Source organism: Cydia splendana, chromosome 4 (assembly GCF_910591565.1).
Source record: "Cydia splendana chromosome 4, ilCydSple1.2, whole genome shotgun sequence".
NCBI classification, from domain to species: domain Eukaryota; kingdom Metazoa; phylum Arthropoda; class Insecta; order Lepidoptera; family Tortricidae; genus Cydia; species Cydia splendana.
The window spans coordinates 19,935,592-19,956,509 of NC_085963.1; the positions used below are offsets into that span (position 1 = coordinate 19,935,592).

General features: G+C 36.8%; 2 protein-coding genes across 3 annotated transcripts; both read right to left on the bottom strand.

The window, feature by feature from the left end:
* Positions 1-3,472: 3,472 nt before the first annotated feature.
* Positions 3,473-6,224, bottom strand: LOC134790095 (cytochrome P450 6j1-like; the record flags this gene model as incomplete). Its single annotated transcript, XM_063760866.1, has 3 exons — positions 3,473-3,694; positions 5,284-5,538; positions 6,083-6,224. Coding segments are annotated over 3 exons (567 nt in total), but the record flags the coding sequence as incomplete, so codon positions are not given.
* A 2,531-nt stretch (positions 6,225-8,755) lies between these two features.
* On the bottom strand, positions 8,756-16,119 carry LOC134790093 (cytochrome P450 6j1-like). 2 transcript variants are annotated; one of them, XM_063760865.1, is made up of 9 exons: positions 15,857-16,119; positions 15,141-15,198; positions 14,456-14,662; positions 13,542-13,729; positions 12,658-12,794; positions 11,520-11,614; positions 10,882-11,008; positions 9,886-10,140; positions 8,756-9,065 (listed from the first exon to the last, which is right to left on the bottom strand). In XM_063760865.1, exons 1-9 carry the CDS (start codon positions 16,039-16,041, stop codon positions 8,896-8,898), a joined length of 1,422 nt encoding a protein of 473 aa, XP_063616935.1. In that variant the 5' UTR covers positions 16,042-16,119; the 3' UTR covers positions 8,756-8,895. The 2 variants fall into 2 exon arrangements, with proteins under 2 accessions (XP_063616935.1, XP_063616934.1); XM_063760864.1 differs by having other exon boundaries at positions 15,069-15,198.
* Positions 16,120-20,918: the final 4,799 nt, after the last annotated feature.

Below are 20,918 nucleotides of genomic sequence, written 5' to 3' on the forward strand. Positions count from 1 at the left end.
AAGCGCCATCGACCCTTTTCATAGATAATGCCCCATATTATTATGGCCCTTTAAATTTTCGACGTAGTTACGTAATGTGCTTATTATAACACAGAGTGTTGTAATGGATCACCAGATGTACTGTAAAAGCAAGTATAACATAGATTTGGTACTTGGTACACTCGTGCGCCCGTAAAGGACAATACGACGAAATTAAAAACACTTTTTTAACATTGCTGACAACATACCAAAACAACCTACGTAATTTAGTCGCTTTCATAGTTGCCCGCCAAGCTTTGGTAGGGGAACGTTGTTAATGTTGTTAGTAATATTTATATACTCGTATGATAATTTGTGCATTTTAATATCAATTTTATTTTAAATTAGTATTAAGGAAATTTAAATAAAAAATACAAAATCAGGTATTGTTTATTTTGTATCCCTAGATCACCTAGATGCTCTTAATAAATTACTTAGATGGAACATACAGTCCATGAGAATCTAGGTATTTTAATCATATTCATACAGAGGGGGTTGGCAGATCGAAGTATTTTACAGAGGGCGCTAGCATCGGTTTTACCTGTCAGTCCTACGAATAAGTAGTGTCAAATTATTGTCTCTTTTTTTGGAATTTTATGGCCTGGCCCTTTAAGCCAAATCTCATAGGTAATTACTATGCTAGCGCTATCTATTAAAACCTTTGACAGTGGCCAACCCCATTAGCTGCATTTAATTTCCTCCACTTGCAGTACAGATGGATTGCATAATTATTTTCCATTGTATTTTCACGGAAACGTACGAACGTATCATGCTTTTTCAGTCAGCCTCGGTACAAAAAGTACCGAGGTTGACTAAAGTAGTATGACAAATACGAACGTTTCCGAGAAAATACGATGGAAAACAATTATGCACTACTTAAAAACATCTGTTAATATTGTATCGTTTGTAAGTATAATTATCATAGTTATTAACGTGTTAAAGAAAAAGCTGGTAGAATTGGAAGAAACATGTTTATCACAACTTTTTCCTGCTTCACGGACAACACAAAAACACAATCAGCCTCACAATAACTAAACCAACACTTTATTACGTATCGGTATTACGAAACCCTTTGTCCACAAAAAGGGAAGGGATATCAGTAACCGCTTTCCGTGGCGCTCGTCATTCAATACCCGGTGATATCTCATTTTGACGCGCGAGTGAAGCGAAGAATGGCGATTCGGCCCTTGAGGGCGGGCGCAAGTTACAGGGGAATAGAGTCCAGGGATTGTAAGGGATGTGGTTTTATCGGAACCAAAAACGAAACCAGAGGTTTTAAATTTAGTTTATCGGAACCAGAAACGGAACCGGAACCAGAATTGGAGCCTGAGCAGTGAGAGGTGGACGAGATGTTAAGGGTAGGTCTATTGAAAATAAAATGCACGTGGCACGCGGGTAGGGTTGCCATATGGAAGAATTAAAAGTCCTGATAAAAATCCGGACATCACCCTAAAAATCCGGACATTTCTTGTAGCAGAGATTTGGCGTAACTTGAACGACGCCCCGGCGGCGCGCTGCTCTCTGCGGTGTACTGTATCGTGGATCTACTTTTCCCTTTCCCTTCGCCCGATCCCGTAGCCCCCTCCCCGGGCGCGCATTTTATTTTTATAAGGTCATTCCTAAAAATCCGGACACATATGTCAGGTCCGGCCGCAATCCGGACAAAGGGTCTAAAATCCGGACATGTCCGGACAAATCCGGACGTATGGCAACCCTACACGCGGGGAGATGAGCGAATGACAGATACCTACTGTTTGTTATTGATGTACGCCGCTCAGGTCCCGCCGCCGCGCTAAGTTTTGACATTCGATATTACTTCCGATTCAAAAGTAACGGAACCGGAACCGAAGCGGATGTGTAATACCAATCGGATGTTCAGACTTAACGGAACCGGAACCGGAGCTCCGTAAGATCCCTAATAGAGTTCCACTAATCTAACTTTGCACCGATTTAAACAGAACAAAGTGAGTGTCGTTATAAAAGTCATATTTTGATATAAAATTGTCATTGATGACGATATTACGACACTTTGACACTGCAAATGCCAGCATGCAGAGTTAGCTTGGTCAGACTATAACTAGCCTAGTAGAAAATTCTGTACGGATATGGTTGGACCAGTGATAAATATTCGTCTCTTTTAAATGAGCGGTGTTAGAAAGTGAGGGGTGCTTTATCACGTGAATAGCATGCAGCGTGGTATCCAGTCAGCGGCGGTAGCATGCAGCGTGGTATCCAGTCAACGGCGGTTGCACGGTCGCATTTTTATCGCTTGTCACCATGCCTGTCACGTTGTAACAATAATGTAAGTGCGAAAGTGACGAGCATAGTGACAAGCGATAAAAATTGAAACATGCTGCGTCCGCACATATCTTCTAACTTACTCCACGCTGAATTTATCTCGCCAGAGGCTGCGGCCTCTCGGCACTGAACATTGAATTTTGTGTCGCGTCGCATTTTTCCGAATATCGCCCCCATATAAGAACAAAAATTACTTTGTATTGAGAATTTTACAATACAATCTTATACCCTCGCTTGACTTTTACGGTAAGGAATGGGAATACTCCTTCCGTATACGCTAATTCTCAATTTGCGGCAGCAATTCAGTCGGTTTGCAGAAATTTCGAGCTGCAAACTGCTTTAACAAAACAACTGCTTCATCTCAGGAGGACAATTTATTATCAAACTACACAACGGGACTCCCGGACGTCCCGGGACGGGATTAAGTCCCGTTGTGTAGTTTGATAATGTTTAATAATCGTGAAAGTTTAAATCGGTGGACAATTTATTTTCAAGCAGTTACGTATAAATATAGCCTGATAAGCTATTTCTGTCAGTAGAAAAAAGCGGCAAATTTAAAAAATATAGATAGGCGTGAAGGGTAATCGTCCCATAGAAAATATGAATTTCGCGCCTTTTTCTACTGACAAAGTTGTTTGCCCGGCTATACTTCCAAATTTTTTTGTCGGTTATTTCATTTGCGAAATTTTAATTTGACTCAACTCAACGCGTTTATTTCAAACACCGTCGGATTTTCAAAGAGCCTAAGTTTGAGAGTATAGTTTTTAAAAGTTTTTTTCTTTTTATGAAAAAACCCTTCAGCGAAATAAAAAAAAAATCCAAATAAAAGATCAGACAAAAAAACAAAAAAACATAGGTTAGGTACTTAAACATCATTGTAATGATTTAATTATTGAAGTACAGCTTAATCCTATGAATTTATTACTAAAGTTTACTTAATATTTAAATTACTGGAACACTGGTACCTACATCCTATGTGGTGTACCCACATAAAAAAAAAAACTTACGGACTTTATTTTTGTATTTTTATTTTGCAATGCAATCATATTTCTGCTGTGCTAAATATCAAAACATAACTTATTTCAGACAACAGTTAGTAAACTCGTACTTACTCTAACTTATACCTACGACATTTTTCCACACTTATCGAATATTTGTTGCCAAACGCAAGTAGCGAGCATGCAGTTTTACATCATCAAAAACGATTGCTAATTAATTGGTTCAAAATTAACCCAAGAACCGCCTTTAGGACGAAGGGTAAGCGTAAATCGCGGGTCTATCTCAAATGGATACTTCGTTTTAGGTGATGGTGTCAACCTGAAGTTGTCGAGGATCTTGATAAGCGCTATCTTTATATGTAGTGTAACCATGCGAGCACCTGAAATAAATGTAACAAAATATAATTAGTTAAAATGGGACTGGACTGGTCATGTCTGCCGAATGCCGGACGACTTGTGGGCCAAGTTAACCACAGAGTGGGAGCCCCACGAGTCTAGTCGGCAGGCCTCGTCGGCGATGGCGGGATAACTTGGACTCCTTCGTGAGAGGCTGGCCAGATAAAGCACTAAACAGAGACGAGTGGAAGAAGAGGGGGGAGGCCTTTGCCCAGCAGTGGGATACAGTGGGCTCTGAATAATAATAGGAATGAAAAGAATTACAACTATCATAAAGTACAAAACATTAATATGCCTGTAAATGTTACACTTCGGTTGTGAAAACGTTTAAATCGCAACAGAAATGCGGCAACAACAGCAACTCAATTTAATATTTAAGGTATAAAAAGACTTTTCTCAAACATGCAATGAAATGTCGTCACTCCGGGCGTTATATCAGGCTTCGAAGTATCACGTTTAGGGCGGAGCAACTCCAGAGAACTGTAAAAGAATTTCATACAAAATTTAAGGCCTAGGCCGGGAAGTAATTTTTTTTTTAATTTCCATTTCACAGATATGTGTGACACACCATCGTGGCATTCAGCCATTAAAGTGATAACACACTATCGCACCGCTTTAAAAAAAACTATAGGCAGTTTATGCTTTATGGTTTATGGTACGATTTCTTTTTTTTTTATCTTTATAGGGCTGTATCTCCTAAACCATGCGTCGCAGCGCAAAAATAATAAAATGTTCGTTCCTCTGTAAGAAACCCTTAATTAATATTTAAAAAAAACCACAAAAAAGAAAAAAAAAAGAAAAAAAACTTTATAATGCTGTATCTCCTAAACCGTACGTCGTAGCGCAAAAATAATCAAATTTTCGTTCCCCTTTAGGAAACCCCTTAATAACATTTAAAAAAACACAAGAAAAGAAAAAAAAGAAAAAAAAAAGAGTTTTTTTTTATAGGACTGTATCTCCTAAACCATGCGTCGTAGCGCAAAAATAATAAAATGTTCGTTACTCTGTAAGAAACCCCTAATTCATATTTAAAAAAAAAGTAAAAAAAAAAATACTTTATAATGCTTTTAAACCGTGCGTCGTAGCGCAAAATTAATAAAATTTTCGTTCCCCTTATGAACCCCACGCACTGAATAACCTATCACATTTATTAGGACATGAAACAAAATCATCATCAATTTTTATTATTATTTCATTGCATGTTTAAGAAAAGCACTATACATACTTCGGCGTGAAAAGGGGTTGTCGGCCTCATAACTATCTATATGCATTCGGCCGGCAACCCCTTACTTCCCAGCCTCTGTAGTAATGTACTATTGCTCGATTTCCGCCGCTGCGGTCGCAAATAGAATGTTACATTAATACAGGCTTTAGCCGAACGATGCGATTCGATTTTTAAAATACTTCTATATGTTCTTCGGCCGATGTAGGAATTGTCAATTTTGTATGATCTGCCGCTTTGCTCACCCAATTAACTGAACTAGTCCGGCCATTCCCTATTTTCCGAGCATACTATAACTAGGATAGTTTCTACAACTTAAATTATATAGGACTGGGACTATTCTAAAATTACCTATGCACTTTTTAGGTCCATCTCCAAACGGCATATATGTAAACTTCGGTCTCTTAGCCACCTCTTGTTCAGTAAACCTCTCCGGGTCAAACTTTTCCGGATCCGGGTAGTATTTGGGGTCCTTTTGGATACAGGCTACTGGTATAACGACGGATGTACCCTTGGTGATCTTGAAAGGTTCAGATCCAGGCACAGGCACGAGGCAGTCACTGGTACATTCGCGAGAGAGGAAAAAGTTGAACAGCCGGAACAATTCTGAGGAGAGAAACTAGCTTAAGTAAAGTACTCGTGGAAATTTATTTCTGTACACTTTCGTACTTTCGTACCTTGTTACAGTGACAATATTATGAGGCCCTTACCGTCATTCATATTCATTGTCACGAGGTACAAGTAAGCAAATAAAATAACAACATTTACACAGATCGACCTAGTCCCACAGTAAGCTCAATAAGGCTTGTGTTGTGGGTACTAGACGATGATATACATATAAAATATTTAAGTACCTAATAGTTATTGTATATAAATATTAATATACATTAATAACTATCACTAGATAACATTAATAACTCAGGAACAAATATTTGTGTATAAACACAATATTGTAGTACATAACTATAAATACACAAATAAATGCCCTTAACCCCTTACTGATCCGCGACCTCCTGCTCCGTAGCTCTACCGTCTAGCCGTCAAAATATATGATTTCTCTATTCTACTTTTGTACTGTCTATTTTAGGGTTCCCTAGTCAACAAGGAACCCTTAAAGTTTCGCCATGTCCGTCTGTCTGTTTTACATTACCATTATACACCATTTCAAGATATTTTGCGCCCTCAATATCTTCAGCGGTGAATTCGCCTTTGTTTCTTGCTTTTATATCTTTGATTTCAGATCGGAGTCTTTCCTGGATTTCAGGGTGTATTGAAAGCTGGAATATAAAGTATTATACATTACTTTATATTCGTTTCATAAAACTACACTCGTGTTTTCAGGCCTCTCATTAGAGATCAGTTGCATAAACTACTATTACACAATGAATTGTATATTAACTAATGATTATTATAAGAGTAAGAACGAAAAACAAAGCTCATACAAATAGTGAATTGCTGTCTGTGACTTATCGTGTTTATACAATCGTTTTGTTTACTTTTAAATATTTTTAATTAGTCTGGTACTTTTATAACTGATAAACACTATCTGATGTTTACAAATTTTTGTATAACATCCTACCTATGTATTTACAATTGCATCAACAAAGAAATTGTACAGAAGTTAAAAGGCGTTGTCATCATATAATTATTTAAATAAAAATGTTACGCGAACGAGTTTACCATACAATAAAATAAGTATGACTCGTTTTGTCGTCGCTTTCTCAACGTGCATTTTTTTTATATTGATTTTTATAGTGGCTAATTCCGTCATAGGGAGTATTCCGTCCATTAGCGTTTTTCTCGAACAATGAACAACATTGATAATTTCGTTGACTAAGCAGCGATTGCTTTTAGTTTCAGCAAACAAAAGCAAATGTTTTTTTTATTCCCTATGACGGAATTAGCCACATTGACCTTAAACCTAGTTTTTCATTGTGTCAATAACATACTGAAAAAAACATGGAGAATGGAAAATATTTAGAAGTGGAAAAACGTTTTCTCTTTTTGTATGAACGAGTACTTACGTGTTACATACATATATACTTCCCTCTTAACTTAAAAGGAGGATTCGACACACTTGTATACCCAGTGCATGTTACATGAATAATTTTTTTTTATACTGTTTTAACTATGTAGATTGTAGAACACAACGTACCTTCATCATCATCATCTCAGTCATAAGACGTCCACTGCTGAACATAGGCCTACCCCTTGGACCTCCATACGTACCGGTTGGAAACGACCCGCATCCAGCGTCTTCCGGCGAACTTAACAAGGTCGTCTGTCCATCTTGTGGGTGGACGTCCTACGCTGCGCTTGCTAGTCCGTGGTCTCCGCTCGAGTACTTTTCGACCCCATCGGCCATCTTCTGTGCGTGCAATGTGGCCTGTTCATTGCCACTTCAGCTAATCTGGTGGGCTATGTCGGTACGTACCTTCATTCCATTGGAATTGAAGCTTGAGAACTCCGAAATAAGGATCGTTTTAATGATGTCCAAGTCCCTGACCATCAAAGTCGGGACATTCATCACATAGTAGCCAACCAATGGTGCATCGGGAAACTCTCTAAAGACAACAATTAGTGTTAAAAATATGCAATGCTTAATAACGATGTAAAAATTGTGTTAGGTATAACAGAAGAGAAAACTAAAAGAATAAATATACACTAACAAACATCAACTATTATACGTAAACACAAAAAAACCGGACAAGTGCGAGTCGGACTCGCCCACCTAGAGTTCCGTACTTTTTAGTATTTGTTGTTATAGCTGCAACAGAAATACATCATGTGTGAAAATTTCAACTGTTTAGCTATCACTATCACGGTCCATGAGATATACAGCCTGGTGATAGACAGACGGACAGACGGAAAGTGGAGTCTTAATAATAGGGTCCCGTTTTTACCCTTTGGGTACGGAACCCTAAAAACGAATAATTTGTTTCATCTGAAATATGTAACTAAGAGTTAGGGATGGCTCACGCTAAAATACTATACGCTACATAAATCTATTTTTTATAACTTACTTATAAATGGTTTCAATAACTTCAACCAAATGTTTCTTCAACAGAAAAATCGGCTTGAAGTGTCCAAAGAACCATTCGTTTCCTGATGCCGTCGGCACTCCTCTCTTCTCCCAGTAGTCATATTTGCCACTTTTGAACACAAAATATGCCAATGCAACTAACCCTAGAGCTATATATAGCCACATATTGAACAAGTCCGCGTAGTTTGAGACCCCAGTACGTACTGAGTCCATGCTATCAGGCTCCCATTTGTATATAAGATACAACATAGTATTTAGGTAACTCTTTCTAGATGTAACTCTGGTGTATATTTATGTGACCTTATACTTTTATCTTACCAGTTGTTTTACTTTGACATATATTGTTTTGTCTCGGTGTATGTCGATTTAAGTTCCTAAATAGAAACATCTTGATTCCGGGAGTGATAAATTAAATATTAAGAACCATCTAGCGGTTATTTAATTAGCACGTAAGTACATCGTTCTGACATTTTGATGTGAAAAGATACGGCTAAAGAGATGTTTTTTTATTATGAATTAAGTTTTAAAAACCTGGATGTAATTGCGAATGTTAGAAACCTTTAAGCCATCTCTGTAATCTTATGATAGTCGCTCTAGCAAAGTTACAAGTCTCCATAATTGTGCATATTCGCAAGTCTGATTGTATAAAATACTATTTGGTTTTACTACCAAAATATACTACTCCATACGAAAAATTGTAGGTAATTTAACTGGGCATTGGTATGTTAATAAATAAATAAATACAACGATAACTGGATGAGAAACATTTAATTTAATTTATGTAGGATATAAAAAAAATAAAAATACTCAATCAATAATTAAATAAATACAACGATAATTGGTTGAGAAAAATTTAATTTAATTTATGTACTTATGTAAAAAAATTAATGTACCTACATGGTACATGAGATAACCTGATATCAATGTATAGGGTCGAAGGTCACCCACACATCACCTTTAGGGCGAATAGTAAATGTATGGCGCGGATCAATATCGAAGGGATATTTTGTTTTTGATGAAGATGTTAGCTTGAAATTGTCGAGGATCTTGATAATCGCCGCTTTTATATGCAACGTCACGATGCGATTACCTGAAATAATTTATTTAATTAAAGTATATATAAAAAATAATCCTATTTCCCTTGGTCACAGCATCACGCGTGAAAGGCTGGACCAATTTTGCTGATTCTTTATGTTTTGTGTTTCTTATTGTCAGGAGAAGGTACTTATAAAAGAAAAAAATAAGATAGTGCAAAAAAAAAAATGATTGATATAGGTAGGTGAAACGAAGTTCGCTGGGTCATCTAGTTATCAGATAAGTAATAGGTAGAGTTGCTTGAGAGCACTATTAAATAGTCTAAATATGAATACGTAGGTAGACATCAAACATTTGATATTCATCCCTAAAAATGTTATCGACACATAACCTTTAGACTTTAGATACAAAATTCGATTTATTTACAAATAAGTGACGGTAACCAATCATCGTCTTCCATGGTCATTAGCAACACCAAAAATAACCAATACGCCAAATCTTCAAACTCCTAAAAACAACTAGATAATTGATGGCTTAAATGGGAACCCTTATTTGTAAATTATAGTTATGTTGATTGCGCTTTAATATGATACTATTATGACAAATAAATTGTGTTTGCTTCTTCATCAATATCATCATCATATCAGCCAGAGGACGTCCACTGCTGGACATAAGCCTCCCCCAAAGAGTGCCACAATGACCGGTCTTGCGCCACCCGCATCCAGCGGACTCCCGCGACCTTTACCAGGTCATCCAGTCGATCTTTTGGGGGGTCTTCCCACGCTGCGCCTCCCAGTACGTGTTCGCCACTCGAGAACCTGCTTTGAGAGTTTTCTTCTTAGTAATCGACGAGGTATTCAGATTTTTTAACTCACCTATACATTTCTTAGGTCCCTCACCAAACGGCATATAAGTGAACTTTGGTCTCTTAGCTACTTCTTCTTGACTGAACCTCTCCGGGTCAAACTTCTCCGGATCCGGGTAGTATTTGGGGTCTTTATGAATGCTGCATGCAGGTATAGCGATTTGTGTACCCTTAGTGATCCTAATAGGCTCAGACCCTGGGACTGGTATAGTACAGTCACTGTTACATTGTCTAGGTATGAAAAAGCTGAACAGTCGGAAGGTTTCTGAGGAGGGAAATAGAACAGGTTTTATTTAGCCTTTATTAAAACCCAAAAAATGAAGAAGCAATCGTGTGCTTGTATTGACTAGTAAATATTAAGATATTGATCTTTGGTGCAGTATTATATCAATTAACTCTAGGGATTTGTACGAGTCAAGTACCGTTAAATTCGTGCCAGATGTAGAATTTACAAAGGTATCGTTTGAATTGAGACTGCACCCGCATTACAGATACTGCTGCTGTTGTAATGCTGCCGACTGCTATCAATCAATCATTCAATCAAAGCATTTATTTTCAGGCAACTAAGGCCCATAGATACATACCTTACAAACTAACATATATACAATAATAAAAATCTTAAATACTGAAAAATCATTTTCGTGACGCAGTTTTCTGTTACGGCGTCACCTGCTCTGGTGTTGGATTCGTTGCTATACTGTAGGAATCGTCATATTTAATATTTGTAGGTATACATCTCGGTAAATTGACCTTTTTGACATTTTGTGCAATAATGAAGTGTGACTAAAGCAGTATCTGAGATACCTTTATGAATATTTTTTTATGCTTTTTAGTGCGCAATTAAATGATTTGCTTGGAATTAGAGAACAACCCGATTAGCCCAAGTATGTACCTACCCGTAAGTATATTTAACGATAATAATGTATTTTCTGATGTTTATATGTAAATACCTAATATTTTAAGAATATTGTCAATTAATGAGTCTGAGTATAAAACCTAATCTTACCATTGAAAACCATCTCAAGATATTTTGCGCCTTCAATATCTTCTACGGTGAAATTGCCATCATTCCTTGATTTTACTTCTTTTATCTCACTGCGTAATTTTTCCTGAATTTCGGGATGTCTAGAAAGCTGGAAATATAAACACAAATAGCATTGATTTGTGTTTGTTCATTAATTATTAGTATGCGAATATCAAAAGAAGTGAAAAGTTACTTACCTACACAAAGTTATGTCTAAACTTAAATGCATGTGTACGTATGTATACATATATATATATGTATATAAAACCGGCCAAGTGCGAGTCGCAATCGCGCACGAAGGGTTCAGTACCGTTACGCAAAAAACACGTTTGTTGTATGGGAGCCCCATCTATTTTGTGTTTAGTATTTGTTGTTATAGCGGCAACAGAAATATTTACATCATCTGTGAAAATGTCAACTGTCTAGCTATTACGGTTAATGGAATACAGCCTGGTGACAGAGAGATGGACGGACAGACGGACAGTGGAGTCTTAGTGATAGGGTCCTGTTTTTACCCATTGGGTACGGAACCCTAAAAAAGAAACACGAAAAACATAGTTACAGACGAACCCGAACCAGTAAAAATAAAAGTAATGAAATGTAAATAAATAGGTACTCACAATAGTTAAAATGATTGAAATAAAGTTGCTTGCTGAGTCGTATAAGTCCCCAATGATTGTGAAGACCTGTGCGCTAATATACTCATCTGTAAAAACTAACAACAATTTTCCTTGAAGGCTAGTTCGAACTTAGGTACAAACAAACTGATGTTTATTTGATATCATAGTGTACGGACAAGTGGTGGCATTTTGAACAGAGCGGGAAATGGAGTCGCCTGGGTGCATTTTATGATTGATGAATAACGATTAAATGATTTTTCGAAAACATATTTAATACACTTTTTAATTCTTATTCAAGTAGTGCCAAAGTTTATTTATTCAAGTATCTGCTGCGATGTTTACCTAACACAATTATTTCACATGATATACAGTACACGCTATTGTTATCGTTATATACAAGATTATCGTATGGTTCAATCCACTTCAAAATTGACGATTCTGGTGGGTCATTCATATTGTTTCATTTACATTTCTGCTGTCGTGCTGTTTTCAATTATTAGCCTAGCGTATTACAACAACAAATATAGCAAACAGTTGTCTAAATCGACAACATCAAATTATTTTGTCGTATCTACAGCTTATAAAGTTTTTGGCCAGTAATTAATTAAGGTTGTTGTATATGGTTAAAAAGTATACTGATTGAATGTGAGAGAGCAAGAGAAATAGATTTTATAAGTAAAGTAAATATCATATAAAATTTGAATTTATTCATTCAATCATAAAAAGTTAGTAGATAATAACGACTCCATTTCCCGCTCTGTTCAAAATGCCACCACTTGTCCGTACACTAGATATCACTTATGGCCTTATGGGTTGTAATTTGAGAAAGTATTTCTTCTAAATAATATATATATTCATATATAAATACAAACAATCTTCATATACATTGTTGTAGTTATTATTTTGAGTTAGTTTTTGACCACGATTGATTTTAGTTGGGTGGTTTTACGGCACATCAAAAATTGTGAGAAAATGTTTCAAAAAATGTTCTTATAACTATTGGGTACGGGAAGAAATGTAAATTACCCTTAACCAATTTAACCATTAGTTTCAACTTCAATTTATTTAATAGGTATATAATTGGTTAATATATAAAAATTAGTAACTAACTCAATGAGAAACAAAACTAAATATCTACCTCCTTGTGTATCGCTTTCCTTCTGCGTCAAAAGCAGTTGTATGAGATCATTTCGCTTCTCACCACTTGCAATCCGTTCCTTTATTACCTTACGTGTTACGGTTACTACCACATCTTGTAATTTTGGAGAAGTAAATCTGTAAATAATAATAATTTTAAATTATATCAGCATCTTCCTTACGTTATCCCGGCTTTTTGCGACGGCTTCATGGGAGCCTGGGTTCCGATTGGCAACTAATTTCAAAAATTGGAGTTGACACTAGTTTTTACGAAAGTGAACAACCTTCTGACCTTCCAATCCAGAAGGGAAACTAGGCCTTATAGGGATTCGTCCAGTTATTCACGATGTTTTCATTCCTGAAATGCGGTTGATAAATTTCGAATGATACATCGTAGGTTCCGAAGAACTCATTGGTAGAAGACGGGGTTTGTATCCGCGACCACCGGTTTGAAAGTGGCAAGATTTTACCGCTAGATTAGCAGCACTTCAAATGAGGAAATTAAATGTTAGGTACCTAGAATATAGTGTTTTTTTATTTTTTTTTTAATGTAAGTATAAAACGTGATAGCATTGTGTGAAATTACGCGCATAGTTTGATATATTGTCTGTTTCATTTCTATCTGTGAGTACCTGTAATTTGCTTTGTATTTACCTAAATCTGTATAATGTTTTTGTAGCTGTTGGTATTCCATAAAAAATAAAATAAATAAATAATATCACGAGCTAAATAAATTATCGTGACAGCAACTGAACTGCAGCGACATTACTGCTGGAGCATTGGCGCGAGCGCTCTCACTGTTAGGAAATTATCCCTACTTACCTCTACTCTACCTAACAAGATATGCTGTTTTATTTCAATTTATGAATGCAATAAAATACTCACCTTGCCGGATAAAATGAACGTATAACAGGACACCGTTGAAAAAAGAGTAAGATATTATCCGAAACATCTCTTTCAAAACGAATTTCTCTTGTTATACAGGAGACTAATGAGTCCCCATTCTCAAACGTATTGTTTTCTATTCCATAAATTGCATTCCCTACTACATCGGTGCAATACATCCTAGCTAGCTGTAAGTTAAACAGAAATTAATTATTAGAAATATTATTATAAAAAAATTAATTGTATAATTATTTGTAAAATAAACAGCTTTCACCACATGTCTAGATGTAGAACGCTACGAGAATGCGAATTGGAAAAGGTTCGCTAAATAAATTTTCGCGTACTTTACCAAATACTTATAAGTACCTAAGCTGACATTATGATTGCAACTGAATTGATAGAATGAGTGACGGATTGAATGTTTTAATCGCAGGCAGTAATGCGGCAAACACATCAACGCATTTTTTAAGGAAACTAACTGACATTGCCCAAGATAGTGATTAAAGAATGTTACGGTGAGGTGAAAAAGGTATTCTTCCCTGGGCAGCAAAAGTTGTTTTGCCCAGTCGTAGGCTATAAAAACCTTCGACCTTCTTCTTCCTCGCGTTATCCCGGCATTTTGCTACGGGGCATGGGAGCCTGGGGTCCGATTGACAACTAATCCCAAGAATTGACGTAGGCACTAGTTTTTACGAAAGCGACTGCCATCTGACCTTCCAACCCAGAGGGAAAACTAGGCCTTAGTCCGGTTACCTCACGACGTTTTCCTTCAACGTAAAGCAACTGGTAAATATCGAATTATGTGTCGTACATAAGTTTCGAAAAACTCATTGGCACGAGACATTATGGGGTTTTCATTTTTTAAACCATAAATGCAGTCGGAGGTTTATAATTTCAAAATACCAAATACTTACGTCTTGAACATCCACCTCGGTTGCTCCAATGCAGTTCTTCTTGACGTATTTTACCATTTCGTCGCCCACTTTGAGTACGCTGGGCAAATAGCCTTTCAGTTTGACGAGACTCAGGGATGGGGTCACTTGAGCTCGGGCAGACTTCCATTCGTCACCTTTGAGAACGAATGGATGCGCGGAGGCGAGACGATCGGCTTTCTTATCAATCTGTAATTATAATTTATCATTGCAACTATTTTAAAATCAGCAATATTTACTCATAATAAATTACTTACATAATACTTACAAATAACATATTTAAATTAATATATAAAATGTGCCTAGATCACTGTCCACGGGCGTGTTTACTAAAACTAGTAATACAGAATAAAAGTAATGTTTACAAAAAAAAATTTTAGGATTTCAAATGATTTCTATTATACATACAAACGTCGTAAATTGTTAAATATTTAAGTAGTTAAGTCTTGTTTGTAAAGTCCTCTATTACAACTATCTCAATATATTTTTCAATTAGCAAATACTTATACAAAACAAAAAAATAATTTCGTGAAAATCAAAGCCTTTTTCCCGTTGCATATTTACCCATTGACCGTTTTGCCCTGTATTCCCCTACCTCAAATCCATTGGAATTGAAACTGGAGAATTCAGAGACGAGAATCGTTTTTATCATGTCCAAATCTCTCACCAACAACCCTGGTTGGCCCATAACGTAGTAGCCAACCAACGGCGCATTGGGAAATTCTCTGTAAAATACAGAAAAAGTACAGAAAATGCAAGCAACAAAGCTGTCTATATCTATTCACGACAAATTGTCATATTTTCCAAATTGGATAATAAAAAACTGGTGCTTACTAAAAACATATGCGTAAATAATAAGGTCAACACAGATAAGTGTGGCTGGCCTGCACATCGGGGCCTGTTTACAATTAGGTAGTGTTTATTGCCAGTTCATACATTTACCACTTGTGATTAGTGACAAATGTATGAACTAGCAATAAACACTAATATAGACCATATAGCAATCCAGCGCGGGAACGCTGCCTGCGTGATGGGCACCCTACCCAGAGCACAACATTTTGATAGGTATTTTTAATTTTTTGCTTTAGTTATTTTAATTGTAGGTAGGTAGTTTTATATTCGTTTTATAACACTTATTATATAATAAATGAGTTCTATATTTTACATGTCAATAATCAATGTGTAAACAGGCCCCAATGTGAAGGCCGTCTACACTTATCCCGTAGCCACACTTATCCGTATTGACGTGACGTTTACATTTTTGTTTAATCGTTTTGAAACTAGTCGTTCTATTATTTATCATACTATTTATTTATTAACCTTCATTGAAGAACATTCAGTAACAATATAATGTGGCAATAAAAGTAATAAATGTATACTTACTTATAAATATCGTCAATTACTTCGTTCATGTGTTTCTTCACCAGTATAAGAGGCTTGAAGTGTCCAAAAAACCATTCGTTTCCCGACGCTGTGGGTATTCCTTTTTTCTCCCAATAATCATATTTGCAACTTTGAAACACATATAATGCAAGGGCGACCAATCCTAGTGCTATATAAAGCCACATGGTTGGGAATGTTGGTATATATATTTTTTAATATTTATTATAGTCGGGCCGGCGTGTGGTCACTATCGCAGTATATGTTGTTACTAAATGCTATCGCATACTATAAATTTTTGTTCATTGTAACTAGTGTTAAGCTGTTATCAGATGTATTATCGACATGAAGTCTAACTTTGATTTTAATGTCTTGTTTTGAAACTGTTATGATTTATGAACTGTTATCTGTCTACTGTCAGCTGTCTGTCAGATCAAATCAACAAAAATGACCAAAAAATTCAAATCAGAATCAAGCTCAAGACGATAACCTATGAGTAATATTGCGCATACTATCAATTTCCGTACGTTGTAACTAGTGTTGCGCAGATACCCGGTGTATTATCGACAAACAGAAAAAAAATGCACTCCGGGAGTGCCGGCAGAAGTGAAAACTCAATGACATTGTAACAGTTTTTCGATCAGGTCACGTGTCCGTCTTACGTCTTACGAATCTTATGGTCACGTGACCTGTCGCGAGTTTAACATTTTTTCCCCATCACAAAAAGTGCACAGCGCCGCTAAAGAAGTTTTCACTTCAAAAAACTGTAAGTACGCCGCGAGGGCTCTTTTACTGCCTTTGTGCCTTATAGCCTGATTATTGACTTAAATTTATTGTTCTGAAACTGTTATGTTATGTTATGCTGTCTATTAAATCCTTATGGAAACTGTTATCAGTTTCAGAATAAAAACATACACTAGAATCGGGCTCAAGAAGACAAGTGCATATTATTGATATTGGAAGTTATTAAATTTATATAGTATACATTAAAAATGTCACATATACCGTACTGCGTTATTTTTATTAGCACGCTTATATTAACTTCACTTGTAACAATGTAATATAATCTTGCAAGTCGATTTCAGACTCATAATAGCCGTATCGTTTAGAAACTTCGCAAGAATAAGATATAGAAGGCAATTCAATAATTTGATAGGTACCAAATGCAGTCAGCGATGGTTATGTTATAAATGTGTTTTAAAAATGAACTGTTTACACCCTAATTCTAAGCAACCCACGGGTTAGAAGGCTACAAAAAATAGAGGATAGTATAAAGGATAACTCACGCTAGACCGGGCCGTGCCCGGGCCGAGGCATCCGACATGTCATTTTTTATGACGGGTGATCGGTGATCACGCGGTGCTTTCCTTTCCATAGAGAGAAGCGCTTCCAAGAGAGAGTCATCCTTAATGTAGTACGTATTTAAAGGAATATTAAAAATCCTAAATAAATAAACGTTTTAGAGTGTAGGTATTAGAAATTATGTAAACGAATTAAATCGCGTACTCGTATAATGAATTAAAAAATCCCGACGGACGATTCGAACTTTCTAACCTTACAGCGTTCGTGGTCAATGGGGGTCTGAGGAAAAAATATTCACCTGTGACAAAATTACAGTGTACAAATGAATTAATCCGTTTTTATAAGTTATATGGTTCACCTAGTATTCAAAAGAATGACCAAGAATAAAACAAAACCGATATTTTGTTGTTTAGAACAGCACAACACTAATAATTGCTACGCAACCGAATCTTGATGTCTAAATTCGCTTACCCTTGAATTGTTAAAATGTCCGTAGCGGCAACATACTTGCTATCATACTTAAAACAAAAACGCATATCTACATTAAGAATTACGGTTCGAAATTGAATGATTAGAAAGGAATCTCAAATGGTTAAAGGGTTTGCAAGTATGAAGTGTCGCATTGACCGAACGAAAACATCGGACTCCGTTTCAGTTTGGACAAAAATGCTTTCGTATGTCCGACTCTATCTATCCGGCTCATCATCATCATTCTCTTGCCCTTTTCCCATTCACTTGGGGTCGGCGCAGCATGTCTTTCTCTTCCACACCTCTCTGTCGCCCGTCATTTCATCATTCACTTGCGTTCTTTTCATATCATCTCTCACACAGTCCATCCACCTTTTCGTGGTACTTCCCTCCACATTCATTCGTAATACCTTTCTCGTCACATGATTTTCATCCCTCCGCATCACATGCCCGGTGCAAGGCTATGATCAAAAATTCATCCTCATTATCATAAATTTAAAGCCTGCGCTCTTGTCGGTGAAGCAATCTCTAAGTTTTTCTTTCCTTAGCTTTTTCCTTGACAGCCTGTTACGACACTAATGACGACCGGTCAGTCTGGCCTAGTGGGTAACCCTGACTGTGAAGCCGATGGTCCTGGGTTCTAATCCCTGTAAGGGCATGTATTTGTGTGATGAACACAAATATTTGTTTCTGAGTCATGGGTGTTTTCTATATATATAAGTATGTATATTGTCCCCTAGCACCCATAGTATTACAAGCTTTGCTTAGTTTGGGGCTAGGTTGATCTGTGTAAGATGTCCCCTAATATTTATTTTATTTACTATGTTCACTTTCTTCTTCATTGAATCCATATATTGTCGCTAGAAACCAATAATGCTGTAACTCGCAATACAATTATAGTGCGAGTTACAGCATTATTGCTTTCCAGCAACGAATAATGCACTTCTTGGCATCCCTCTCTCCTGAAAAAATTAGAAGCCTTATTTACAAAAAGCGTTGAAAACCTCTAACATGCAAGACCAGTCAAACACATCCATTTAAATTTCCCGACTATCCTCAAGCTCTACCTGTACGGTTACCATCAGTTTGTCACTGACGTAAACGCCGTCGAGAACGTAATTTACTTTTTTTACATCTCGCTCGCACTCGCATATTAGTGCAAACGGGATGTATAGAAAGTAAATTACGTTCTCGACGGCGTTTATGTCAGTGAGAAACTGATGGTAACCGTACTGTACTGTATTCAACCCGTCAAAACCATTCTCAATTGACGAGGGTGACCCATTACAATACCTGCTTGACCCTATTCTTGATCGAGGGTAATTTGAGCGATTAATAAAGGAATCCTCCCAGTTTGTGTGTAAACCATCAAACTTCATTTTGAATATGACACAGTTCACTTCATAACCAAATAATTTATATTTAGGTATAGTTGAACAGTACTCATTAAAAATGTATGATTCGCATAGGCCCTAATTCTCTTAGAGTGCGGAAACAGAAGAGTCACAGAATGTATTGGTTTCCTTATTTCCGCATAGACTCTAGAGTCAGACCAAGAAAAGTCTGCAGCGATTTTGATACCCTACGCGGTACAAGTGTTAGTTATACATGACGTTTAAAATAACACTTGCACATAGTGGGCTATCAAAATCGCTGCAGACTTTTCTTGGTCTAACTCTATAATAATGTTGTGTGCTCCGATACCTACATAGGTACTAGCTACCGAACAGTAAAGGGGTAAAAAAGACTATATGGTGTAAAATTTCACAATGATGATGATGATGATATCCTGTTATCCCTCATCAGGGACATAGGGCTCTCAGAAGGGATTTCCATTCTTCGCGGTCCAGCGCGGCCTCTTCCAGCTCCGCCCAGCCGAGGCCAACTGATGCCGCCTCTTTTTCCACTGTGCGCCTCCAGGGGCCTATTGCATAACAAACTACAACTAATAATACAAGCGGAACTCCTTATTTAATAAGTGAAATTAGAAAAGGAGTTCCGCTTGTAATATTAGTTGTAGTTTGTTATGCAATAGGCCCCTGGTGGTACGTGGGCGACCTTGTCCTCTTTTTCCGGGAATTTTCCAGGTCAGCCCTTGCTTGGATAGGTGATTGTTTGGCCTTCGTAAAACATGTCCTATCCAGCGCCATTTCCGCAGAAGTATCTCCTTAGCTAAAGGGTTTTGGCCAGTCAGTTCCCATAGTTTAACATTGGAGATGGTCCGTGGCCAGTAGACTCCTACGATTCGCCGCAAACACTTGTTTACAAACACCTGGAGTCTACTGGTTATGTCTTGCTTGACGGGCCATGTCTCGCATCCATACAGGAGGACCGACTTTACGTTCGAGTTGAAAACCCTTAGCTTGGTGCGGCGAGTGATGACTGTGGAAGTCCATACGGGTTTCAACTGCGCATATGCGGCGCTGGCTTTATTGATGCGAGCTTCAACATCCGCTTCTGCACCTCCCAGGGGGTTCATAACACTTCCCAGATATGTAAATTTTGTTACTTCTATGTAAATTTCACAATAGAGAAGGAAATTAATATTTTATTTATAGGGGGCAAAACTTTAACTTTTTATTAAGAATGATAATATTTAACTAGGTAGGTAGAGCTTTTTTTAAGCAGCCTAAACATTTCAGAAGATTTGGATGTATCTACCTATAGGTAACAAAAATTGGTAAAAATACAGTCCAAACAATTCCTACACAAAATATACTTATAACTAAAATGCGAGTAGTATCTTTAAATTCTCAGTATAAGATACGAGTACATTTTGCAATTTTGTAGACTGCGCTGTCAACAGCTGAAAGTGAAGCTGACAGCAATATCTGCATACTTTTTAATAACACGCTGTATAAGAAGTAAGAAGTTCGGTAAGACTTTAAAAGAATGTTAAGTACTTTATTACAAGGTAGAAATAACTCAAAACTGCTCGCCTTTTCAAAAGTATAGTAAGTATACGATTTTGTTACGCGCGTTTACTAATGCTATCAAAAAAAGAAACGTTTCTAAAGATAAAGCAAATAAAATAATAATGTTTTTATACCTTATCTTGCCTCTTCCCGCGACTTCGTCCACAAATATGTAAGTCTTTGAAATGTTGTTGTCGAAGAAAAATTGCACCATTAAACGTCCTTAAGGGGATGATTTCCGGAATATTATGCATCCTTTGTCCTTTCTCATGTTAAAAAATATTCGTGTGCTAATAATATATATATAATGTGATAATATATAATAAATCGAAATATGTTAAGCGGTTTTAGTGTGCGGAGGAACAAATATCCAAACATAC